We start from the raw sequence: 27,939 nt of genomic DNA on the forward strand, positions 1-27,939 counted from the left end.
AACAGAATATTTCTTAGTTTTAAAGTGACTTCGGAGAATTGGTGTGGCCAACTTCAATTCGAGTGAAATCTGCATGAGTAACTTTTTTTGCCCTTGTGCGAAACTCCTGATCGCACAAATTCCTATTGAAATGGCTGGATTTCTCTGGCAAAACAACAGAGAATGTGAGCACGCCTTGAGGACGAGATATGAACAAGCCACATGTGCTGACGTGCATAACTTTATAAAAAATGTTTTGTAAAAGTGATATAAAAGTTGAATTATATAAATTTGCTTAATTATTTAACAATGTTTTTAACTAAAGGGAACATAATTTGAAGCCAAATTGCACCCAGCTAATGCATGATGTATTCAAATGTCACCATAACTTACATTTAAGCAGATAATGTTATCTTTATATAGCATATGCCCTTTGAAGGAGAAAGCAAAAGCTCTCTTATCTCACTGCCATACACAAATGTCTCAAACCCAGCAGTTATGGGGAATAAATCCTTAATGGAAAGGATTTATTTTAGAGGTAAAATATAGACAATGCATAAAAAGTTGGGTTTTTATTTATTTTATTTTTTAGAAGACTACAATGTGCTCGCCGAAACACAAACCAAGACACTGGCCATCATTGTAAAATAAGATTTAATTAGGAAATAAACACCCATAAATAATACTAATGCAAAGGAAGTCAAATACTCATTTAGAACCAAGCCCAGGAAGAATTTACAAAGAATTTCATTGAAATGTGTCCGTTTTATTTAGTTATCCTCCATGGTTTGATTTAAATTCGGACTTTTTAATAGTGGAACTGGTTTGGATTCTAGAATGTTCTTAATTCAAACCGACAGCGGGTTCTCTAGAACTGGTCTCATACAAACCATCTTTCAGTGGTGTGTAAAATTAATACATTTGTTTCTTTCTTTTCTCAGGGTTACAATATAACTCAATATGCAGCTGTTTTTAAACTGCAACTTCATATGTTTTCATGATGGCGTACTGAAACTTCTTGCAATACTGGGGAATACTGAGAGAAGAAAATTAAGAGACTTTTAGTCTTTTAAAAAATTTATGCATTCATACTCAAGGGTGGATCTCATGAAAACGGTCCCGAGTCACATTTTAAAACGCATAAGAAAGAAAAATTATATTTTGCTTAAATTTTGCCCATTTGATTTTTTCAATATGACAATTAAGTAACTAATCCCATTACCATAATAAAGCTAAATATGATTTAAATTACAAAGTACAATTTCAAGTATGCATTATGGGGAGTATGTGTTTTTAAATTTAAAAAGGGCTGGATAATTACCATTACTTTATTATGGTAGAATGAGATTTTGTCACATTACAATAATAAGAATTTGAGGGGAAAGATGCTTAAATGTCATGAAAATTAAACCTGTTTTAGAAACAGTAAGATTTTTTTGCATTGTGAAAAATTTGACAATTAAGCAAATTTCACACCCAAATTCTCATAACTATAATATCCTATGATATAATATGAGAATCAGAATGTAAATCTTAATAAAAATCTTAATGGCATTTTATTAATGCAAATTATAATTTTCTTTCCTTTGAATATATCAATTATGACCCAGAAATTTTTTCAGGTTCATGCAAGGTGTGCATTCACTCGACCGGACACAAAAGCGGTATATAGAAAATGACTAAAATAAGTGTTAAGTCTGTGTGAGCACAATGGTCTGATTGGTTTTATCCTAAGGCAATGAAGAATACGCAGTATAAACAACACCAGACCACCAAAGGAGAAAAAAAAAGAAGAAAAGAAAAAAACACACATTGTGCAAAGATGGGCTGATTGCTTTGTTGAGCCAATACAAGTCTGTTCTGAGTGCGAGCAAACACACAAAGCATCAATAATCAAATGTCAGTCTGGGAATCAAATCCAGTTCTGTCCACTGGAAAATCTGGTGTAACATTGAGAAGCCTCAGATGTGAAGGGTGATAGAAATGTCAGTATGAAGGTCCTAAACACAGGTCAAAGGTGCTGTTGTTTCAGGATATAGAGGAGAACTCCTTCAGCAGAAGATCCTGACTCATGGTGCTCAGAGACACGTTCTTCCTCACGTTCAGACTGATGGAGCGCACCTAGAAGAAGAGAAAACCAGCAAAACAAATTGATATCCTGCCATCATGAAAAGAAAAGCATTGAGGCAGGTGTGTGCGTGGCCACAAATTCACTTTACATTAAAATTTTACGCAGCAATATGTTCCTAAGGGCAAAGTGGGCTCACTGACGTAGGAACGGTAGGCTGGATTGACACCAAAATGTTCGGCTTTACAATTCCAGCATTGATAACTTGACACAATGTACACTGTTGATTGTGATATATGTACATATGTTGAATGTGATATATTTACATATGTTGAATGTGATATATTTACATATGTTGAATGTGATATATTTACATATGTTGAATGTGATATATGTACATATGTTGAATGTGATATATGTACATATGTTGAATGTGATATATGTACATATGTTGATTGATTGTGATATATTTACATATGTTGAATGTGATATATTTACATATGTTGATTGTGATATATTTACATATGTTGAATGTGATATATTTACATATGTTGATTGTGATATATTTACATATGTTGAATGTGATATATTTACATATGTTGAATGTGATTGTGATGAGGGGGGCGTGGTTTTAGCGCCGTCTGTAGTGAGAGACGAGTCAGAGGGAGCGGCGGTGAGTAAGTGGGTCAAGTGCAAATGATAAACACCTGTGTCTAATTGCAGTGATTGGCGTGGGGAGACGCATAAAAACCCACAGACTGAGAGAATGAGGAGAGAGAGGAGGACTGGTGACTCGTGCGTGAGCAAAGAGGAAAACTGGGACAGCTGAAAGGAGCACGGAAAGAGTTTATGCAAAGCTGTGGAAGACCTTGAAGCTGAACCAGCGTGGAATGAGTTGTTATTTGAATTATTGTGTTGCTGTAGTAAAACTACGGTGAACGTGCTGTGTGCACAACATTTATTATTTTTGGTTGAAATAAACAACGTACGAGTCCCAATCTCGCCGACCCTGTCTCCTTCTTCCTCCATAAAGACGAACTTTGTTACACTGGTGCCGAAACCCGGGAAGAAGGAGATCGGCCGCCGCCATGCAGAACCCGTCAGGAACGCCGTTTGCGGACATCATCCAGTCACTCGCGGCTCTTCAAAGAGACCAACATCAGGCCCTCCTGAGTGCTAAGGAGGAGCACGAGCGGCGCTTTCAGGCGCTGCTCCAAGGGCAACAGGAAGACCGCGAGTTGTTCCGGAGCTGTTTGGACCGGGAGACTCCGGCCAGCCCCACTCCAACATCAGACTCGGCCTTGCCGCTCACCTTATCGAAGATGGGTCCAGCTGACGACCCGGAGGCGTTCCTGGACCTCTTCGAAAGGATGGCCGAGACCCGGGGCTGGCCCAGGGCAGACTGGCCACTGCGTCTCATCCCGCTGCTGTCAGGGGAGTCGCAGGTTGCCGCCCACCAGCTGCCTGTCGCGAGTCTCCTGGTCTATCAAGACCTACGGCGCGCCATCCTGCAACGGGTCGGTCGGACCACGGAACAGCATCGCCAGCGCTTCAGGTCTCTGACACTCGACGAGTCCGGCCGGCCCTTCGTGATGGCGCAACAGCTCCGGGACTCCTGCCGCAAATGGCTGATGGCCGGGGGAAGCGACGTCGAGCAGATTATCGACCAGGTGGTACTGGAACAGTTTATCGTGAAGCTCCCCAAGAAAACTGCACAGTGGGTCCAGTGCCACCGCCCGACGTCGCTGGACCAGGCCATCCAACTGGCGGAGGATCACATGGTGGCGTGCTCTGGGGTCGGCGAAACCCTTCCATCTGTCTCTCTCTCCCCCTCTCTCTCTCTCTCTTCCCCGGCCTCTACCCCCTCCCTTTCTACAAAGCCTGTTCCCCTTCCTAGGTCGCGAGGAGGCTTTGCACCCAGACCAGCGCCGAGGTGGAGGTCCGGGTGGTCCGGTGACAATGGCGCGGCCGCGAGGACGGCGACGAGGGGGACACCGGCTGGGGAACTTTCCACCCTGGCGCAGCTGGCGCCTCTCTCCCCACGTCAATCCCTTGGCCCACTTCCTGCCGCTGGAACAGCGGTAAAACCTGGGCCGGCCTGTTGGCGCTGTGGGGACCCGGGCCACTTCATCGACAGGTGCCCGGTGATGGAGGTGGGGACACTGGTTCGGGTCCCCGACGCGCCAAAGGCCGCCCCCGATCAAGCCGGCCCGTACCAAATACCAGTGAGTATAAAGGGGGTACTTATCAGGCTTTGGTGGATTCAGGATGCAACCAAACCTCGATTCATCAAAGCCTGGTTCGATCTGGGCCATTGGATAACAGCCGCGTGGTTAAGGTGCGGTGTGTGCACGGTGTGGTGGTGAGTTATCCTTTAATGTCGGTAGAAATTCTATTTAGGGGACAAAAACATAGTGTGGAGGTTGCAATTAACCCGCACCTCCGACATCCGCTAATCTTGGGTACCGATTGGCCTGGTTTCAAGAAGTTATTGGGGGTTTTATGTGCGGATGTCTCTTGGGAAAAGAAGCACCAGGGGAAGACAGCGGTGATTCAGGTGGGGGATGCTGTACCGGGGCCTCTGGGTACTGCTGTAGGGGAAGAGAGCACTTTGGAGGGAAATATCCTCTCCGAGCGCGATGATTTTCCCCTAGAGCAGTCCCAGGATGAGACGCTAAAACGCGCGTTTGACCAGGTCCGTTCCATCGACGGTCAGCTACTCCACCCGGACCAACCGCTCTCTTACCCCTATTTTTGTGTGATCAAAGATAGGTTGTATCGGGTGACCCAAGACGCCCAGACAAAGGAGGATACAACCCAGTTGTTAGTACCAAAGAGCCGTCGGGAAATGCTTTTCCAGGCGGCTCATTGGAATCCGATGGCCGGTCATTTGGGGCAAACGGCGACACTAAACCGTCTCATGGCCCGATTCTTTTGGCCGGGCATTCACGAGAACGTGCGCAGGTGGTGCGCGTCTTGTCGTGAATGTCAGTTGGTTAATCCACCGGCCAACCCAAAAGCACCCTTGTGCCCCCTTCCGCTGATGCAGGTCCCCTTTGAACGAATTGGTATGGACCTCATCGGGCCATTAGAACGGTCAGCACGAGGGCATCGTTTTGCGTTAGTCTTGGTAGATTACGCAACACGATACCCAGAAGCAGTCCCGCTTCGCAATATCTCCGCTAAGAGTGTGGCAAGCGCGCTGTTTTCTTTAATCTCCCGGGTGGGGATCCCTAAGGAGATCCTCACCGATCAAGGCACGGCGTTTATGTCACGAACGGTACGCGAGCTTTACGAATTGTTGGGCATTAAATCGATTCGCACCAGCGTCTATCACCCACAAACGGACGGCCTGGTCGAACGGTTTAATCGCACATTGAAAACCATGATTCGTAAGTTCGTTCACGAAGACGCCAAAAATTGGGATAAATGGTTGGAACCCCTTCTGTTTGCTGTACGCGAGGTCCCCCAAGCCTCCACGGGGTTTTCCCCCTTCGAGCTTCTTTTCGGTCGCCAGCCCCGTGGGGTGTTGGATGTACTGAGGGAGGTTTGGGAGGACGGACCGTCCGCTAGTAAGAACGAAATTCAGTATGTCCTGGACCTGAGAACAAAACTCCACACATTGGGGCGGCTCTCTTTGGAGAATTTGTTACAGGCCCAGGACAGACAGAGACAGCAATACAATAGGGGGGCTAAACTGCGTCAATTCTCACCGGGAGATAAGGTACTTGTATTACTTCCCACGTCCAGCTCGAAATTACTCGCAAAGTGGCAAGGGCCGTTTGAGGTCACACGGCGAGTTGGTGATCTCAACTATGAGGTAATTCGATCGGATCGGGGTGGGGGACGTCAGATTTACCACCTCAACCTGCTAAAAAAATGGGTTGAGGCTGAGGCAGTGATGCTGGCGACGGTGGTGACTGGAGAGGAGGATCTCGGGCCAGAAGCGTATGTTAAATCCCAGTCATTCGCTCTGGCTCCCTCTGGTGATCACCTCTCGCTCTCGCAGCTCGCTGACATCACATCCCTACAGGCAGAATTTGCCGATGTGTTCTCGCCCCTGCCTGGTCGAACGAACCTCATTCAGCACCACGTTGAGACAGATCCGGGGGTCGTGGTACGTTGCCGCCCGTATCGTTTACCTGAACATAAAAAGAAAACCGTTCAGGCCGAATTAGAGACAATGCTGGACATGGGGGTCATAGAAGAGTCCAACAGTGACTGGGCGAGCCCGATCGTTTTGGTACCAAAACCTGACGGCTCGATTCGGTTCTGTGTGGATTATAGGAAGGTGAACGCGGTGTCTAAGTTTGATGCGTATCCAATGCCCCGGATTGACGAGTTGCTTGATCGGCTTGGTTCTGCTCGCTTTTATTCGACACTGGACTTAACAAAAGGTTATTGGCAGATCCCCTTATCTCCAATGTCTAAAGAAAAAACAGCTTTTACCACGCCGTTCGGATTGCACCAATTTGTCACACTTCCGTTCGGGTTGTTTGGGGCACCGGCGACTTTTCAGCGTTTAATGGACCGAATTCTCCGGCCGCATGCTGCATATGCCGCTGCTTATCTAGATGACATCATTATTTATAGTAATGATTGGCAGCGACATATGCAGTATTTGCGTGCTGTTCTGAAAACGCTGAGAAGAGCTGGGCTCACGGCCAACCCGAAGAAGTGTGCAATTGGGCGGGTTGAAGTAAGGTATCTGGGCTTCCACTTAGGACATGGACAGGTGCGTCCCCAAATTGATAAGACTGCTGCGGTTGCGACCTGTCCGAGTCCTAAGACCAAAAAGGAGGTTAGACAGTTCCTGGGGCTAGCGGGATACTATAGACGGTTCGTTCCCAATTATTCGGACCTCGCTAGCCCGCTGACTGATCTAACTAAAAAGGGTGCTCCAGATACGGTTCAGTGGACGGAGCAGTGCCAGCAGGCTTTTACCAACATAAAGGCTGCTCTGTGCGGCGGACCGCTTTTGCATGCTCCTGACTTTTCTCTCCCTTTTGTCCTACAGACGGATGCCTCGGACAGGGGTTTGGGTGCGGTCCTGTCCCAGGAGGTGGAGGGGGAGGAACGGCCGGTGCTGTACATCAGTCGGAAGCTTTCCAAGAGAGAGACGATGTACAGCACCATAGAAAAGGAGTGTTTGGCCATCCGTTGGGCTGTCCTCACCCTCCGATACTACCTCCTGGGCCGGGAGTTTACCCTGTGTTCGGACCACGCTCCCCTTCAGTGGCTCCACCGCATGAAAGATACCAACGCGCGGATCACCCGTTGGTATCTGGCTTTACAACCGTTTAAATTTCAGGTGGTCCACAGGCCGGGGACGCAGATGGCTGTGGCCGACTTTCTCTCCAGGAGGGGGGGGGGGGGGGGGGGCTGCAGGCCGGACGGTTCCCCGGCCTGAGTCGGGCGGTGGGGGTATGTGATGAGGGGGGCGTGGTTTTAGCGCCGTCTGTAGTGAGAGACGAGTCAGAGGGAGCGGCGGTGAGTAAGTGGGTCAAGTGCAAATGATAAACACCTGTGTCTAATTGCAGTGATTGGCGTGGGGAGACGCATAAAAACCCACAGACTGAGAGAATGAGGAGAGAGAGGAGGACTGGTGACTCGTGCGTGAGCAAAGAGGAAAACTGGGACAGCTGAAAGGAGCACGGAAAGAGTTTATGCAAAGCTGTGGAAGACCTTGAAGCTGAACCAGCGTGGAATGAGTTGTTATTTGAATTATTGTGTTGCTGTAGTAAAACTACGGTGAACGTGCTGTGTGCACAACATTTATTATTTTTGGTTGAAATAAACAACGTACGAGTCCCAATCTCGCCGACCCTGTCTCCTTCTTCCTCCATAAAGACGAACTTTGTTACAGTGATATATTTACATATGTTGAATGTGATATATTTACATATGTTGAATGTGATATATTTACATATGTTGATTGTGATATATTTACATATGTTGAATGTGATATATTTACATATGTTGATTGTGATATATTTACATATGTTGATTGTGATATATTTACATATGTTGATTGTGATATATTTACATATGTTGATTGATTGTGATATATTTACATATGTTGATTGTGATATATTTACATATGTTGATTGTGATATATTTACATATGTTGATTGTGATATATTTACATATGTTGAATGTGATATATTTACATATGTTGATTGTGATATATTTACATATGTTGAATGTGATATATGTACATATGTTGATTGATTGTGATATATTTACATATGTTGAATGTGATATATTTACATATGATGAATGTGATATATTTACATATGTTGATTGTGATATATTTACATATGTTGAATGTGATATATTTACATATGTTGAATGTGATATATTTACATATGTTGAATGTGATATATTTACATATGTTGATTGTGATATATTTACATATGTTGAATGTGATATATGTACATATGTTGAATGTGATATATGTACATATGTTGATTGATTGTGATATATTTACATATGTTGAATGTGATATATTTACATATGTTGATTGTGATATATTTACATATGTTGAATGTGATATATTTACATATGTTGATTGTGATATATTTACATATGTTGAATGTGATATATTTACATATGTTGAATGTGATATATTTACATATGTTGATTGTGATATATTTACATATGTTGAATGTGATATATTTACATATGTTGAATGTGATATATTTACATATGTTGATTGTGATATATTTACATATGTTGAATGTGATATATTTACATATGTTGAATGTGATATATTTACATATGTTGATTGTGATATATTTACATATGTTGAATGTGATATATTTACATATGTTGAATGTGATATATTTACATATGTTGATTGTGATATATTTACATATGTTGATTGTGATATATTTACATATGTTGATTGTGATATATTTACATATGTTGATTGATTGTGATATATTTACATGTGTTGATTGTGATATATTTACATGTGTTGAATGTGATATATTTACATATGTTGATTGTGATATATTTACATATGTTGATTGTGATATATTTACATATGTTGATTGTGATATATTTACATATGTTGATTGTGATATATTTACATATGTTGATTGTGATATATTTACATATGTTGATTGATTGTGATATATTTACATATGTTGATTGTGATATATTTACATATGTTGATTGATTGTGATATATTTACATATGTTGATTGTGATATATTTACATATGTTGATTGTGATATATTTACACATGTTGATTGTGATATATTTACACATGTTGATTGTGATATATTTACACATGTTGATTGTGATATATTTACATATGTTGATTGTGATATATTTACATATGTTGAATGTGATATATTTACATATGTTGATTGTGATATATTTACATATGTTGAATGTGATATATTTACATATGTTGAATGTGATATATTTACATATGTTGAATGTGATATATTTACATATGTTGATTGTGATATATTTACATATGTTGAATGTGATATATTTACATATGTTGATTGTGATATATTTACATATGTTGAATGTGATATATTTACATATGTTGATTGTGATATATTTACATATGTTGAATGTGATATATTTACATATGTTGAATGTGATATATTTACATATGTTGAATGTGATATATTTACATATGTTGATTGTGATATATTTACATATGTTGAATGTGATATATTTACATATGTTGAATGTGATATATGTACATATGTTGAATGTGATATATGTACATATGTTGATTGATTGTGATATATTTACATATGTTGAATGTGATATATTTACATATGTTGAATGTGATATATTTACATATGTTGAATGTGATATATTTACATATGTTGATTGTGATATATTTACATATGTTGATTGTGATATATTTACATATGTTGAATGTGATATATTTACATATGTTGATTGTGATATATTTACATATGTTGAATGTGATATATTTACATATGTTGAATGTGATATATTTACATATGTTGATTGTGATATATTTACATATGTTGCTTGTGATATATTTACATATGTTGATTGATTGTGATATATTTACATATGTTGATTGTGATATATTTACATATGTTGAATGTGATATATTTACATATGTTGATTGTGATATATTTACATATGTTGATTGTGATATATTTACATATGTTGAATGTGATATATGTACATATGTTGATTGTGCTATATTTACATATGTTGATTGTGATATATTTACATATGTTGATTGTGATATATTTACATATGTTGATTGATTGTGATATATTTACATATGTTGATTGATTGTGATATATTTACATATGTTGATTGATTGTGATATATTTACATATGTTGATTGATTGTGATATATTTACATATGTTGATTGTGATATATTTACATATGTTGATTGTGATATATTTACATATGTTGAATGTGATATATTTACATATGTTGATTGTGATATATTTACATATGTTGATTGATTGTGATATATTTACATATGTTGATTGATTGTGATATATTTACATATGTTGAATGTGATATATTTACATATGTTGATTGTGATATATTTACATATGTTGAATGTGATATATTTACATTTGTTGATTGTGATATATTTACATATGTTGATTGATTGTGATATATTTACATATGTTGATTGATTGTGATATATTTACATATGTTGAATGTGATATATTTACATATGTTGATTGTGATATATTTACATATGTTGCTTGTGATATATTTACATATGTTGAATGTGATATTTTTACATAAGTTGATTGTGATATATTTACATATGTTGAATGTGATATATGTACATATGTTGATTGTGATATATTTACATGTGATATATTTACATATCATGAATTTATCATTCGATTATCATCACTATTTCATTATATAGTGGTAAAAAATAAATACATTTCTGATTAATAATTTCAATCAAGTCATTAAATCAGCAAAAAGAACCAGGTTTTTTGGACAAGAGATCGAATGTTGTTTTCGATCAGATCATTTGAAAGTTTTCAGTCCGAGGATCCAGAAAGTGAATATATTCGAACAGTCCGTGTAAAACTGCACCGATGCAGCGAAACCGGCTGATTTCATCAGAGATGGCGGAAAGAATAGTATATTAGTCGATCTCTCTCTCTTCTATTCTGTGAGTGTACGGTGTTTTATACAGGTTAACATAACCGAAGGAAGGAAGTAGCTTGCCAAGCGACTCAAAAGCTTACCAGCTCCTTGAAAAAGCCAGCTTCTTTGGGCTGCTCTGAATAACGCTCAAACTGATCCAGACCGTCCTGCAGCTTCAAGGTTAGTGTGTCGTAGTTTGACCGTACGACCTCCAGCACCTGCAGAGCAGAGAACGACATAAACCACACATACAAGGAAATCTTACAGGTTCAACTTCATCTCTATGCTCAACATTATTATCACAATCACAAGACTGTCCCCTCAGTATGTAAAAAAACAAAACAATGCATCGACACAAATATGGCATCGACTATATGGAATAGTATCCATGTTATAACAATGGTCAAAAGACGTGTGGTTAATGTCTAATAGAACTACAGGAACACACTGAAATGATCACATGACTTCTGATACAGACACAAACCACCACAAATGGCACGCGCTGTTCTCTAAATATCAGCTGACCAAGCAAGAACTCAAGTTGCATTCATTTTATAAAATGTAACAAAATATTTGCTTACTTGTAGCTGGTCAAATACAAGACAAAACAACAAAAAACTCTGCATAAAAGCTTTTGTGGTTGTATAATTCATTATGAATTAAAGCTTTTATGCAGTCAAACAGCCATAGATACAGTTTTTTGTTGTTTTGTCCTGTATTTGACCAGCTACAAGTAAGCATTTTTAGTCTCAAAATGTTGAATTTTACATTTAATATCATCTTAATTTATTTACATAAAGCAAATGTTACAAAAAATGTAATTGATTTTATTCCTGTATTTAAAAATTATTCCTGTATTTATAAAATCATTTAATTAAATGTAATGGTATTTTACAACAATTTTATTCAACATTTTATTAAAGCCTAATTATATTTTTTATAAATATAATAAATATTCTTCTTTTCGGAAGATTATTTTGGTAGATATTTAATAGAGACCCCCAAATTATTATTTTTGTTATTGAATTTCTCATCATATTCAGAGAGGTTTAGATGCTCCAAGACCCTTTGCAAATAGCACATTGTCCAACAACTGCCTTTGTCGAAATGAGAGACAAATCAAAGCAGTTTTCTGGGGTAATTGTGGCAAGATACTGTTTTTCAGAGTAGCTTTCCCAAACTACAGGGAGTTTGAAGTCACATTGTGAACAGTGATTTTAAAGTGTATCGGTCTGGAATTTGACTGGGACGGTCTGATGGAATAACACACACACCCATACACTTTAACTAAACGAAGCGAGCCAGAGATGGTAGATAGAGGTCGTGTGGAAGCATCTGGCATAGCGAGATAAAAGACAAGAGATTTTGGGATTGGGAGTGAGAGCTGGCATTACCATCTGTAAAACTGACCTCACTTCCAGCACATGGCATCATTACCCTACAGATCAAAGGGTAATTAAGCCACACCTGTGACCACAAACACCTGTGACTGTCCCAGTGAACAGCTCTTCTATAAGAGGGTTTTCATCCAGACACATGTAGAGTTTTTGGGTATACAGATTCCACACCAATTCTCTCATTTCACAGGATGACTAGATGCCGTGCCACAGTACACAGGTGTATATATAAATAATGTGTGGATGTATTTAGATACATAAAAAGCTAGTTTTAGTCCTTTTGTTGTAAAATGCTTCCAACACTGTCATTTCCAGCACAAATTTAATAAAAATCTAAAATGTGGTAGAAATTACATTATAATTAACTTGATAATTGGTGTTCCAGATCATAACGGTGATCTATTATTACATTATAACTAATATTACAAGTCGACAATCTATTATTCTTTTAATTTGTTGTAATATATTTATTTTACTATTATCTATTTTTCTCTTTTTAAAGGAAGTCTCTTATGCTCACCAAGGCTGCATTTATTTGATTAAAAATACAAAACAATAGTAATAACTTTTTTTTTATGTGAATATGTTGTAAAATGTAATTTATTTCTGTGATCAAAGCTGAATTTTCAGCATCATTACTGCAGTCTTCAGTGTCACATGATCCGCCAGAAATCATTCTGATATGATGATTTGATGCTCAAAAAATTTCAGATTATTATCAATGTTGAACAGTTGTGCTGCTTTTTTGTGTGTAAACCATTTTCTTTGCAGAAATCCATTAAAGTCTATTGTTATGAGTTTATTTCTTTATATGATCTTCATAAGACATTGAATTGTTATATGACCGTCAATCTGATGTGAACGTATTCAGTTACCTGATCTTCTGAGAGCTGTGAGATGTGGTTCACAGCAGCGTACGACTCAATCTTAGGATTGAAATGGTTAATAATTGCTCTGAAAGTACAAAAACAAAGAAAAACAGGCAAATGAGATATATTTCATATACTTGAGTATGTGACCTGCATTGAAAAACGCCATACTAGCTTTCCTATGACATGTCTGGGTGAGAATAAAAGGTAGCGTTACATGGAAGTTTAAAGGTGTGGTTCTTTTAAATATTCTGCTCTAATGCTTTGCATTATGTATGCTTTAAAAATACAACAACAGTCGACTTCTTTTGTGCGGCACAAACACATGGTGACATCTCTGAAAGCCCAGAGAACGCTTCCACATTTCCTCAGACTCTAAAATCAATAATTTATTCACTACGCCCCAAACCAAACCAAATAATACAAAAACGCACACAATACCAAAGCTGTCCAATGTTAGTCAAAGACTTTTTAGTATAATTGTACAAACGTCCACCTTCAGGTGGTTCACGTGTCTTTTTGTTGTGAAATCTTTACTGATTTTTATAAAGTAAACGTGAGAATAACTTTCATAATGTTAGTAATATTTCAAGATAAACACTTACTGGACTGAAGTAACTTTGCCATATTCCCATTTCCTCACTATATCATATGAGCCATAAACACCGGATATATCAAGTATGACAGTATGAGTCTAACGGTTCAATAAACCTGTCCATTTCAAAGGATGTTAAGGTAAATATCAGTTTTACCTGACGTTGACAAGAGCGTGTGTAACTTTACTAGCGGGCTCCTTCCACGGGCCAGCGTTGGTGGAGACTCTCAGCACTGAGGAAGATCAGGTTACTGCTTTAGGGATTATGGGAAAAAATAAGCATACACACACAGCAGGACTGAAGTGGAGACTTACCCATGCAGTAGAGGTTATCGAACACCTGATGCATGCGTATAATCTCATAATAGAGCTCGTCGTAACTGCTGGGGGTGGGCAGAAACGTGTCTCCGTATGTGATGAACATATTAAAGAGGTTCACCACCTACAAAAGAGAAAGAACGAAGACGTCAGGAAAGGTGAGAGAATGTAAACATTCCTAAAGTGTGAAATGTAAACTAGTGCTCATAGCGAGTGTGGTTTACCTGAAGAGCCAGCTGGAAGATATTGTGCTTCGCCAGAAGGATGGTCTCATTAGACAGCAGGAACTTCAGAAGATTAATGAGAGCTGGAAAAACACAAATCAACAGAGCCATCTGAGACATTTCTTCATGACTATTTTTGACCTGTGACCCCACACAACTGTCAGCACAGATTAGGATGATCATTAACAGATTCATTATAAGGGGTTGCAGAGAAATATTCAAAGAGTTTAAAAAAAAAAAAAAAAAAACTGTAAAAAAAACTAAAAACCAAAACACAAACCAAGTAAAAAAGAAAAGAAAAAAGAAAAAATGTAAACAAAACAAAAGCAAAGAAAAAAACAACAAAATAAAAAATTAAAAGAAAAAATAAAGAATTCACATTGTAATGATCATACCTGACCAGAAGTCTCTCCATGTGTAGTGCAGTCTGACTCTGCACTTCTTCTGGTAGCAGATCAGTTTGTGAATTATCTGAATGCAGCGCCTAAAATAAATTTAAAAAAAATCATTCTCACCATATCCACATTTATCTAAAAGCATTGCAGCATTTAAAACTGCTTATACTACAGGGCTGCTGAATGCTTGATTCTAACTGGTTAACAAGTGTTTTAAGGTGTGCAATTATTTTCCAGTAAACGCACGGCTAACGTAGATCCAGGCGGGTCCGTATCGCCAAATGTAATTTTAAAGTTATTTCAAAGGTCCTTACAGCCTACAACAGAAAATGAACCAAAAACCACAAAGACATTGAACACTAGGATAAAAATAACAAACAATTTCCATGTTTTTCCAACAAAATTACGTTCTGTTATCTATGGAAAGCATGCTCTCTTTCTACAGCTCTCGCTCTCATAGAAACGCACACACATACAGTACATATTAAATAGAAACTCACACATAGAGATCCATAGGAAATTCCTTCATCATATGAGTAACAATGAATTCGACCATCAGATCTGCAAAGACAAAGAATACTCATATAAACGTTCAGAAAATGATACATATAATCATAAAATCCTTCACAAAAGAAATCACAATCACAATGAATCCCTGGTTCTGAACACTCGACTCACCCAGAACCGCACACACTAAAGGTCGAGAGGGGACGCTCTTATCTGCGGGTTTCTTTCGGTGTCTCATGGGCTGAAATACATGTGATGTCAGTAAGAGACCAGTATATGTAAGATATGACTTCAACCAGTCCAAACAGCATTGACTTTCATAGTATGGCCTTCATTTTTTTACATTTTTGACTTGGACATGGTTGATTTCAGTCAAAAGTATAAGAGTTAGACTGCACAGGTGAGCTGTTTTTCAATGGAGAGCTTTTTAATTGGATTTACCGCAGCAGTGAGGCTGGGACGTGCCATTTAATAATGGATTGGATGTAACATGGGGTCAGACAGTTGGCTGTTTTGTATGCCAGAAACATCGTCTCCATTTGGATTTCTGCCATTTACAGACCTGGGAAATGAGACCTGAACAAATTAGACTCTTACCATTCTGTGCAAGTTGACCCTGAAGTTCATGTTATCATCATGGAGAAAGGCATCGGCATACTGGTCCTATTAAACAGACAGCGAGAGGACAAGCGGTCAAAGGAGAGAATCGATCACACAAAAAAATAAATAAATGAAAAATACCTCAGCTATACAGGTCAGAATGATTAGGCAGAGTCGGGCACTGTTGAGTCTGTGTTCATCTGAGAATATACAGAGAAAACCTATTGTAAGCTGTGCACAATCATGGTCTAAAAATAAGATAAATAAATGGCTCCGTTCCAAAATCTAGTGAGCTCCCTACGTAGGCAGCATTTTAAGGCATTAAGTGCATAATTCAGAAGTTTTTCTAAAATGTTGGTACAGTTATGTTGCCTTCTATGACACCTCCTTTCGGCCAAATGCAAGACTGCGTGTATCCTTCGCAAAGAATACAATCCCATAATGCATTGCAACAAGCTCCAAAATAAAAAAATGGTGGAAGCAGGAAAAATGCTGATAATAAATATAAGGAAATAAATATAATCGATCAAATACCAATGAAATATTGACTATTTTATCAAAAAGTGTGTGTACTTTTTGTTTTTATGCTTATAAGAGTATCATGTCATTATCTTAGCAACCAGTTTCATTTGAGTTTGGATGCTTTCTAGGTAGGCTGTAGGCAGCTCACTAGGTTTTTGGAAAACGCTGAGTACAGGAAAAGTGATATCTTGCCTTTGGTGTCCTGCATTATGATGGAGGAATATTTCAGGAACGTTATAAGAAGATTACTTGTCTGCAAGTTTGGGTCCAGAGGAAGCTCAGGATTATTCATCACTGCCAAGAGAGAATGAAATAATGGTGAATAATTTCTGAGAATGATCATTCGCCCCAATTTGTGTATTTCTACGACACACTAAAAGTATTAATTATAAAGTATATAAGTATTAATTAGAAAGTACACATTTTAGAGTATGTAGCAAGACTATAACGATAACAACAACAAAAAATATATCTGCGAGCAGATATTATCGGGAACAAGCACAAAAAGGACATACAAGCATGGCTGGGAGATTCAGAAAAAAACTGCAACAATAATTAAAGACGTTTTTAGATTACTTTAGACAAAATGGCTGAAAAAAATTACAAATACAAATCACATGCAATATGAATAAATTGCATATCACTTTTGACCAATAGGTGGCGCTGTCACCAAATTGATGTTGTGTGGTCAGTGTGAGCAGACAATGATGACGCATGCAAAGTTTGGTGTCAATATGGCAAAGCAGTGTTGCAGCCTCAGAATCAGCTTGGCACCATGCCATCAAATGGGTTGACGCGTTATTCGAGAACGGTTTGGTCAATTGAAAAGCTTTTTAAAACTTTTTTTCCAATTTTGACAAATCGTCTAGGACGAGTTCGGTTTTTCAGAAAATTCTAAATGGTGAGGGAAAAAATGAATGATGGAAAACATGTAATAGAGCTAGAGCTGGGTACCGAGTTCGATACTTTTTAGGTACCGACCGAATTGCCTCGATACTATCGAGTATCGAAAAATGACATGTTGTTCGGTTCCAGAATTCGATACCTAAGGAGTTAGCTCGTCAACGTCAGTGCTCAAACAAATACATATGAAATGCACATACACGCAAACTCTACACACACAAGACGTTGTGAGAGTTCCGCACACATACTCATATGAGACATGCGCGTGAACGCACAAACTCTCAAGAGACGCGAGCACACACAATACCATAAAGATGTGGAAAAGACAATCAAAAGTGTGGGTACATTTCTCCAGGCTCGATGCCAACAGCGCTCGATGCTGTATTTGCTGTAAAATAATTGCTGCAAAGACCGGTACCACGACAAATATGATGAAGACCTTGACAGTGCACGGAGTAAACATAAAAGTTGCACCAGTCTTCGACTGGTAAATAAAGAGATACCTTGTTGATCACCCTGACAGTGTTTATATTGCAATAAATAATAACCTACTGAATGTACACTGCCGTTCAAAAATGTGTTGGTTAGTCAAAAATTGTTTTCAGGAAGGAATAGGATGCATTAAAGTTATCAAAGGTGACATTAAAACGTGTAATGTCACAAAATATGATGTTATTAAATAATGCTGTTCTTTTGAATATTTTATTTATCAAAGATTCATGAAAAAATGTATCAGTTTCCAAAATATTAAGCAGCAAACTGTTTTCATATTTCTGAAGGGTCATGTGACACTGAAGTAATGATTTTGAAAATTCAGCTTTGAATTCAATTCATTTCAATAAATTACATTTTGAAATATATTCAAATAAGATTTTAAATTGTAATACTATTTTACAATATTACAAATTTTACTGTATTTTTTTTTTAAATCAGCTTTGGTGAGAATGAGCTCTTTATAAAATATTTTTTGTTCCTTTGTGCTTTTTTTGTTCCTTTTTGCACTGGCTAGGAGCATGAGTCAAACTGAAAAAATAAAACCAAAGTTTTTCTGAGGAAATGTGTTATGTAATCTTGTTCAAGTGGATTTCATCAAATTGGTATCGAAAAAAGAATCTTTAGGAACCGGTATCGAAACTGAGGTATTGAAATTGGCACCGGATCGAAAGATTTTGAACAATACCCAGCCATACATAGGGCTGTCTTGACTCTTAAACCAAGGAAGAAGATAAAAAATATTTGTTTCCAAAGTTTGTTTAAAAAGTTATAAGCACAAACGTAACTGAAAATTTGGACAGTTGGTGGCGCTAGAGGAATTGAGTTAGAGACTCCAAAATTGCTGTGGTCAATGTACTGACTCTCCTCTATCATTGTGCCAAATTTCATAACTTTTTACCATACGGTTCCATGGGCTGCCATAGACTTTCAGAGCGGAATAATAATAATAATAATAATAATAATAATAATAATAATAATAATAATAAAAACCCTAACGATTACAATAGTAATGATATTAATAACAATATTAGCCCAGACACCAGCGTACAACAATCTGTTTATTATAAGTGTGCGCTGCAGTTATGCCGTCTGACACTTTAAATGCTGGAGTTATTGTCCTTGGTGTGAATGGTCCTTAACTAGGATACGGTAATTATATAGTACATTATTTGGAACAACCGAGTAATCAGTGCCATCACGATTATAGATAACTGAGCTCTGTTGGCACATTCAAGCATGAGAACACGCCACATGCACCATGGGATTTTCAGTCTGCCAGATCTGAGTGGATTTAATATTTCATACAGCTAATGGAAATCAAGTTTTCAAAAGGTTGCATTGCAAAAAGCAGCATAAAAGTGACACGTGTTTTAGAGGCAAATGTAAATGTGGCGTTAGTTTACGGAAATGTGGTGCTGCTCTACTATATAACACAGACTGAAGGTTCATAGGGTCATTTGCTGAACAACATTTATTTAAAAAGCATTTTATTATTCAAACAAACCTTACTACTGGTTACTGCTATGACCATTTAATAGTAGTTTGTTTAATTATATAACAGCCACTGAAATTAATATGAAGCAATGCATGCTTTTTCGGATATGACTTTTCATGTAGTGTGTAATGAAACTGTTTGTGAATGTAAAGGTCTGCAAAAGTTTCAAAGATCAAAGTGCATGACAAATTGAGTTATAGACCATAGTCAGGTTAGACGCCATATGTCATTTTCACTACTCACAACTTTTTAAAACTGTTTTGTGAAGTTTTTGTCTTCTGAAGACGTTTCATCAGCTGGACAATGGGTATGTTGTTAAAAGTACAATCGATTGAACACTGTATTCTATCCCTCACAGCCTCATTTTTATTCCTGTCAAAAAATTAAATATGGCACTACACTGACGGAGGTCTATTGTCTCCCAAAACAAAGAACCGATTCTGAACTGCCTTAAACGAGTCGTCAGTAATTCCAGTCTTACTTCCTGCATTAACCTGCGTAGCTTTGTAACAAATTTGCAACCAATCACAATAGACTGGGTCATCTGACCAATCAGAGCAGAGTAGACCAATCAAAACAAACTGGGCCATCTGACCAATCCGAGCCGAGTAGACCAATCACAACAGACAGGGTCATCTGACCAATCAGAGCAGAGTAGGCCAATCAAAACAGACTAGACCATCTGACCAATCAGAAAAGAGTAGACCAATCACAACCGACTGGATCATATGACCAATCAGAGCAGAGTAGACCAATCACAACAGACTGGGCCATCTGACCAATCAGAGCAGAGTAGACCAATCACAACAGACTGGGTCATCTGACCAATCAAAGCAGAGCAGACTAATCACAACAGACTATGTCATCTGACCAATCAGAGCAGAGTAGACCAATCACAACAGACTGGGTCATCTGACCAATCAAAGCAGAGTAGACCAATCACAACAGACTGGGCCATCTGACCAATCAGAGCAGAGAAGACCAATCACAACAGACTGGATCATCTGACCAATCAGAGCAGAGTAGACCAATCACAACAAACTGGATCATCTGACCAATCAAAGCAGAGTAGACCAATCACAACAGACTGGGTCATCTGACCAATCAGAGCAGAGTAGACCAATCACAACAGACTGGATCATCTGACCAATCAGAGCAGAGAAGACGAATCACAACAGACTGGGTCATCTGACTGATCAGAAGAGAGTAGACCAATCACAACAGACTGGACCATCTGACCAATCAGAGCAGAGTAGACCAATCACAACAGACTGGGTCATCTGACCAATCAAAGCAGATTAGACCAATCACAACAGACTGGGTCATCTGACCAATCAGAGCAGAGTAGACCAATCACAACAGACTAGACCATCTGACCAATCACAACAGACTGAGTCATCTGACCAATCAAAGCAGAGTAGAACAATCACAACAGACTAGACCATCTGACCAATCAGAGCAGAGTAGACCAATCACAACAGACTGGGCCATCTGACAAATCAAAGCAGAGTATAACAATCACAACAGACTGGGTCATCTGACCAATCAAAACAGAGTAGACCAATCACAACAGACTGGGTCATCTGACCAATCAAGAGCAGAGTAGACCAATTACAACAGACTGGGCCATCTGGCCTATCAGAGCAGAGTAGAAAAATCACAACAAACTAGACCATCTGACCAATCAGAGCAGAGTAGACCAATCACAACAGACTAGACCATCTAACCAATCAGAGCAGAGTAGACCAATTACAACAGACTGGGCCATCGGACCAATCAGAGCAGAGTAGACCAATCACAACAGACTGGATCATCTGACCAATCAGAGCAGAGTAGACCAATCACAACAAACTGGATCATCTGACCAATCAAAACAGAGTAGACCAATCACAACAGACTGGGTCATCTGACCAATCAGAGCAGAGTGGACCAATCACAACAGACTAACAGACTGGGTCATCTGACCAATCAGAAAAGAGTAGACCAATCACAACAGACTGGATCATCTGACCAATCAAAGCAGAGTAGACCAATCACAACAGACTGGGTCATCTGACCAATCAGAAAAGAGTAGACCAATCACAACAGACTGGATCATCTGACCAATCAGAGCAGAGAAGACGAATCACAACAGACTGGGTCATCTGACTGATCAGAAGAGAGTAGACCAATCACAACAGACTGGACCATCTGACCAATCAAAGCAGAGTAGACCAATCACAACAGACTGGACCATCTGACCAATCAGAGCAGAGTAGACCAATCACAACAGACTGGGCCATCTGACAAATCAAAGCAGAGTATAACAATCACAACAGACTGGGTCATCTGACCAATCAGAGCAGAGAAGACCAATCACAACAGACTGGGTCATCTGACCAATCAGAGCAGAGTAGACCAATCACAACAGACTGGATCATCTGACCAATCAGAGCAGAGTAGACCAATCGCAACAGACTGGGTCATCTGACCAATCAGAGCAGAGAAGACGAATCACAACAGACTGGGTCATCTGACCAATCGGAGCAGAGGGGAAGGAGGGGTTTAGAGAGACCAGATCCTTTATCAAGCTGTTTCAGACACTGTGAGAAAAGAGGTGATGATGGGGGGTATATTATGTTTAAAATTTGAGTTTTTTTGACCTTGGATGCATAAAAACCTATTGTATGAGATCTCCAAAACAAAACTAGGAGCCTTTAGCAAGTGGGCACTTTAAGACGCTATTTATAACACTTCCTCTCTGCTGCAGCTCTTAAATCTAATTTGTGTTCATGTTCAATTCAAATATGGTGCATCATGCCTTCTACTTTCGAGTTCTGCAGAAGAAAGAAGGTCATGTGGTTTTGACGAGAGGGTGAGTAAATGAGATCTAACAGAACTCACTGTCCAGAGAGGGCGGTGTCGTGCCCAGCGGGGTTAAGGGAGAGGCTGGGACAGGAGCAGCGGGGGTTGCTGACATGTCAATCTCTGGATGACTCTGTGGAAAATAATCCACAACCTCTTAATGTATAGCACAGGCCTAACAATATATACATGAAAGTGTAAAATAACGGCAATGCATTAAGACACAATGAACAATACATTGTGACTGAGTAGTGCTGACCTGCGCGAGAACAGTGATGAAGTTTCTGTTGAGATGTACGGCCTCATACAGAGCAAGCAGGATGGCTTCATTAGTCCTAAAGGACAATAAAGTCATCAGACACGTGGAGCATTCGATGTAATACAAGATTTTTCATCATAACGGCAGTCTTGCTGTGCATAAGAGATTCTTTCAAACACGTTAAAGGGGATGTCTAATGCTATTTCATGCATTCCCACTTATTTACACTGTTAAAGAGTTGGATTCTCATGCTAAACATAGCCAAAAAACTAAAGACTCTTCAGAGATATGAAGGATGCAATACTACTCTATAGGTACTAAAGATTAACATGAGATTGGCAGAAACTGTGTGTGTTATTTATGTCCCATTAAAAAAATCCTACTGACGCCAAGCTTTTGAATGGTGGTGTTAATGAAAAAGTACTATTTTCTTTGTGATCACCAGTTAAAAAGTAATACTAAACTCAATTTTTAAAGGTGTTTTAGTTTTTACTTACTGCACTGACAGCTTTTCGTCTGCGTCAGCGATGAACATACTGCCCACCTGTAGACCAAAGAAGTATTAGAATAAAACCGTAGTTGCAAAGTCACTTTTATTGAATGGGAAAAAAAATAGCAGCAAGCGCATTCTGCAAAATATCTCTTTTAGTGTTCCCCAAAAACAAAACAAAAAGTTAAACAGGTTTGGAATGACTTGAGTAAATGACAGAAAGGGTTATACCATGCTGGTAAGGGTAGAGAAAAACCCTCCCTGGTTTTCTTCTTCTTTGTCTTTATACTGCCTGTGGAGATCGGATAGAATACGTGAAATCTATAAATGTTTATTAAAAACAAAATAACATATTGCATGTTACTTACTGTAAAAAAAAGTTACTGCCTTAAATTGAGTACAATCAACTTGGATGTTTAAGTCATTTCAACTTAAATTACATTAAACTGACTTAAAAAAATATTAGTTGTATCTTGTATAAAATAAAAAAAGTTAACTTATTTTGATGCGTTAAAGCAATGTAAAAAAAACCACATGTGGCCATAATTTATTGATGATATAATTTTTTACGTGATGTTACCTATTGTAGTCTGTAAGTGCGTGGTGGATGACCATTCCCATGCCCTATGAAAAGATCGATTACATTAGATCTCTACATTACAAAGACTCAATAACTAGAGAATCTCCCTAATCACTCACATCAAGGGTCGGCTCATCATCCACTATTGACAGTTTGACAATGTACGGATTCACAGACTATATGTAACAGAGGAAACAATGAGTCTCACAGAAATATTGCAATCAATGCTTTAGTATTTATGGTGTCTTTACAAATAGTGAGTTTTGAAAATGTACTGTGCATTCACCTCATACTTCCTGTAGTTGACCAGTAGAGCTAAAAGCACCACTGCATCGTAGCCATGCTGAGATCGACTGGAAACATCAGAGAGAATCTGGAGAAAAACAGGTGGATGAGATGGAAAACAGTGCACTATTAATACTGAGAAATTACGCCAAACGTAACGCAAGCAATCACAGATTTACCTGCAGAATGGCCTCAAATATACTGTTGATCATCACATACTCCAGTATGGTGTTCTGACTAATATTATCTGTGACCTAAAAGACAAAAAAATACATTATAACTTATGTTGGGGGAAGATACTTTTAAAAGTAAAGAGTTACAATATTGCGTTACTCCCTAAAATGTAACTAATTACATTACTTAGTTACATTGGTAACACATTTCGATTGATTACTTTAGACATTTTACTGACTATAAGTAACTTTTCATGTCAACTTATTCTACAAACCCGAATCCTGACCTAAGTCTACTAATGAGTCAACAGTGATTATAAAAACCCACAGCTTGAAGAAAGAAACAAAATTTGCATTCACAGTAATGCACTTACAACTGAAAGCCTTTGGGGAAAGTATACCAGAGGATTTCAAAGCAGAAAAAAGGATATTATCACACTAGCCTCATGTGAGCAATGAACATATATTATTTTTCTTTTGAAACTTTGTGTATTTTAACACTTATTGTTGGTCCAATGCCTTTCCCCATTGACTTCCATTGTAAATGGACCGTTTTTGCTTGCTTTTACCAGCTACGGTGTGCGTAGAAATGACTTTGTGTAAGTCAAAGAACGAAAGCGAGCTGGTTCTGTATAAGGAGAATGAATGTGTGGATCTTACAGTGACCAGACACAGCAGCAGTTTTAGACACAAACTCTTTAGACTCTCTGATCCGTCACCGCACAGCAGACTGTCCAGGCTCTCCATTAGCTCCTGTGTGGACAATTACATCACAACTGAAACTTGCATTCAACTCAAAGCTGCAGATCATGCGTAAGTGGGACGAATGACTGACCTTCATTCTGAGTTCTGCTTTGTCAAAGCCCATCAGCATATTGATGATGTCGAAGCCTGTGGCTGATTTGTTCTTTTGGTGAACTCCTCTAAAGAGCGCACAAAGAGTCTAAAGAAACGCAGAGAAAGAGGATTCGATGTGTAGTCGTTTTCATTCAGATCTTTAGGTTAAAAGCAACTGTTACATTGTGTCTCGATGATGCGTTCAGTAAGTAACTTAATGCAAGGTGTGTCTCCAAACACAAAAGCTGATTTCACAACTACACGGTTTCACAACTATATACTATATATACTTTGTATATATATATATATATATATATATATATTGGGGGATTTTATTCATTTAGCTGACACTTTGAATTATTATAACTATATAATAATTCAATGAATGAATGAATTATTATAACTATTATAACCTGGATTTTCTCATGATAACTATGAACATGTCCCTTCATTAAAAAGGTCCCATTTTGTATAACTTTCTGAAGTTTTATTTTAGGTTTTGATGTCCTTAACAGTATATAAGTACCAAAAACCATCTCAATATATTTTTACAGATACTTTTTCAGGAGCTTTGCCAAGAACAGCTCGATTTTGGCCTCTCTACTTAATATTCATGAGCCTCTCTTCTGATTGGCCTGTTGTTTTCGCAGTGACCCACCATTGGTGGGGGTGGAGACTGAAGGCGGGGACTGAGTAGTTCTGACGTCACATTTATACGGAAGTCACAACAGCTTGTGAAAAGGCACAGCTACTTTATGCAGGCTGTGGGCATTTGTCTGTGGATCGACTGTTTTGACCTCTGTTATCATGAAAAAAGCCAGGAAATTCAGTTTTGACAATATGGGAGCTTTAATGAGCATTGATTTTACCTGGAGTGCATTGACTACTTTGATCTGGTGCTCTTCGCTGAGGGCTTGAACACAGTGATGGAACAAACTGTTGATGTTGTCTTTGACTTTCATGACTTCATCCCCATCCAGAGACTCCAACTTCCCTTCCAGATACTCCAGATTCACCTGGTCAAAGCAAACAGATACATCACGTATATCATCCATTATTCATAAAACAGTGTGCTACATCAATCTAGAGCGAAGACATCTATTTCAGATGTGTATCTGCCAGTGACCTTCATCAGAAAGAGCTCATCCCAGAAACGAGGATTGTTCTTGGTAGGGTCTTCTTTCTGATGGGAAAGAAGTAAAAACAGTGTTTACAATCTACAATATTACAATATTTGGTAAGAAATGAAAGCAGAGTTTGAAATGAGGATTTCCACATTGATCATCTGTAATAATGTCACACTGTTTAAAGGATTTGAAAAGCAGATTTTTTTCTAAAACCTTGTAAGTACATACAAATGCAAGCACCGAAAATAAAACATTTTTATTTTTTTATAATCTCTTTAAGTCTCTTTATTGTATTATTTATTTATATTTCTATTAATTACAGATTTTATTATAAATATATAAAAAGTTTTCTTAGAAAAAGTTATTGTAATTCATAGATTTAATTGATAAAATTATTTATTTGATAGATTTGTCCCTCTTCCATTCAGACACTCTTTTTAATTTGTTAATTTCAGATTTCATTAAAAATATAAAAAAAGCTTTCTTGTGTTAAGAAAATAATAAGGATAAATAATCGTAATATTTAAGATAATAATATAATTCTTGATTAATGGTAAGACTTAAGAATCTTCCTTTCATAAACAAACTGTTATTTTATTTTTTATTATATTGATAATATTAAAAACAGCATTCTTACAAAAAACACTGTGTTAAGAAAAATAAATAAATCAACAATCATTTTATTGTGCAGGATAAATTATATATTTTAATTTAATATATGTTATGAAAAGGATCAATTATACTTTTTTTAAAAGATAATACAGTTACTGATTCTTGGTAAGACTTTTCTCTTCCCTTCATAAACAGACTCTTTGGTTTTTTAATAATAATATATTATATTAAAAACATAAAAACAGCTGTCTTAGAAACAGTTATTTATGTTATAGATTAAATTATAGATTTAATTGAATATATTTTTATGATACTTATGAATAATCACAGTATTTAAGATCATAATATAACTCTTGATTATTGCCAGGTCTTTCATCTTCCCTTCATAGACAGGCTTTTATTTTTTATTATTTTTTAGATTTTATTAAAAGCATTTGGAAAATTCAAATGAAAGCTTACCGCAAATATCTCCTCATACATGAGCACCACTTTCTCCTTCAGTGGCTTCTTAGAAGAGGATGTTCTCCTCAGAAGTCCTGTTTTCTTCTCAGTCTGAGCCATACTTAACACTGCAACTACACAAACACATGCACATTAATATGACAATCAAGCTGTCATAACACCCATCAAGTATTAAAGATAACACATATCTCCCCTTGAAGTTTTCACCTTATTTAGAAACACGAGGTCGAGGCACATTAATAACTAACTAGGTTTGGAAACTGATGCTGTCAGATTGTTTACATGTATGTTTTGACAGTTTAGCTTTAGCATGTAGCTTCCAGGCATTATACAGATTAAAGGGACACGTTTGGCAGTTAAAAAACTATCACTTGCAAACACTAAGAGAAATGCAATTGTTTAAGATGAATATTATTAAATTATAATTCACCATAGTCTCCATATGGGATAATCATGCTACGAATCAAAGCTAAACTGCTTGACTCCCTTAGCTTGTGTTTATAACACATTAAATATAACTAACACTCCAGCGGTTCATTTAAACAGTCAGGTGGGGTATGTAATTGGAATATATCCGTTTAAATTCAATAAAATATTCATACCCGAGTAAATGAATTACTGTAGCTGTTCCATCACTCTAGAAGCTAATCAGTGATTTCGCCCGTCTGACTTCCGGTGGGAGCCGAAACCCCGCCCACGTGTTTACGTCACGTCCAGGGCTCGCTTACTTATATTAGAGACTGATATGCATAGATATGACTCATA

General features: G+C 37.9%; 2 protein-coding genes across 3 annotated transcripts; one reads left to right on the forward strand and one right to left on the reverse strand.

Annotated features, from left to right (window-relative positions):
* Window positions 1–543: 543 nt before the first annotated feature.
* armh3 (armadillo like helical domain containing 3) lies at window positions 544–27,883 on the reverse strand. 2 transcript variants are annotated; one of them, XM_077227016.1, is made up of 26 exons: window positions 27,777–27,883; window positions 27,172–27,287; window positions 26,100–26,156; window positions 25,843–25,989; window positions 24,972–25,079; window positions 24,797–24,889; window positions 24,143–24,217; window positions 23,965–24,051; window positions 23,798–23,854; window positions 23,679–23,722; window positions 23,330–23,390; window positions 23,106–23,152; window positions 22,609–22,684; window positions 22,389–22,482; window positions 16,805–16,906; window positions 16,232–16,290; window positions 16,088–16,153; window positions 15,662–15,731; window positions 15,484–15,544; window positions 14,984–15,072; window positions 14,589–14,671; window positions 14,362–14,488; window positions 14,204–14,279; window positions 13,458–13,536; window positions 11,287–11,403; window positions 544–2,100 (listed from the first exon to the last, which is right to left on the reverse strand). In XM_077227016.1, exons 2-26 carry the CDS (start codon window positions 27,271–27,273, stop codon window positions 2,008–2,010), a joined length of 2,070 nt encoding a protein of 689 aa, XP_077083131.1. In that variant the 5' UTR covers window positions 27,274–27,287; window positions 27,777–27,883; the 3' UTR covers window positions 544–2,007. The 2 variants fall into 2 exon arrangements, with proteins under 2 accessions (XP_077083131.1, XP_077083132.1); XM_077227017.1 differs by having other exon boundaries at window positions 27,382–27,841.
* Window positions 3,577–7,681, forward strand: LOC143735649 (uncharacterized). The gene is made up of 2 exons (XM_077225785.1): window positions 3,577–4,272; window positions 7,588–7,681. Exons 1-2 carry the CDS (start codon window positions 3,640–3,642, stop codon window positions 7,588–7,590), a joined length of 636 nt encoding a protein of 211 aa, XP_077081900.1. The 5' UTR covers window positions 3,577–3,639; the 3' UTR covers window positions 7,591–7,681.
* Window positions 27,884–27,939: the final 56 nt, after the last annotated feature.

Source organism: Siphateles boraxobius, unplaced genomic scaffold (genome assembly GCF_051911475.1).
Source record: "Siphateles boraxobius isolate OS27281-9 unplaced genomic scaffold, OSU_SipBor_1 13, whole genome shotgun sequence".
Lineage (NCBI taxonomy): Eukaryota > Metazoa > Chordata > Actinopteri > Cypriniformes > Leuciscidae > Siphateles > Siphateles boraxobius.

Coding starts and splice junctions, on each gene's coding strand:
- LOC143735649 (XM_077225785.1), top strand. CDS start 3,640: ATGGCGCAACAGCTCCGGGACTCCTGCCGCAAATGGCTGATGGCCGGG.
- armh3 (XM_077227016.1), bottom strand. CDS start 27,273: ATGGCTCAGACTGAGAAGAAAACAGGACTTCTGAGGAGAACATCCTCT. Junction 22,483..22,608: donor TCATCACTGTTCTCGCGCAG/GTCAGCACTACT, acceptor TATTTTCCACAG/AGTCATCCAGAGATTGACAT. Junction 16,291..16,804: donor CATAATGCAGGACACCAAAG/GCAAGATATCAC, acceptor GTATATTCTCAG/ATGAACACAGACTCAACAGT.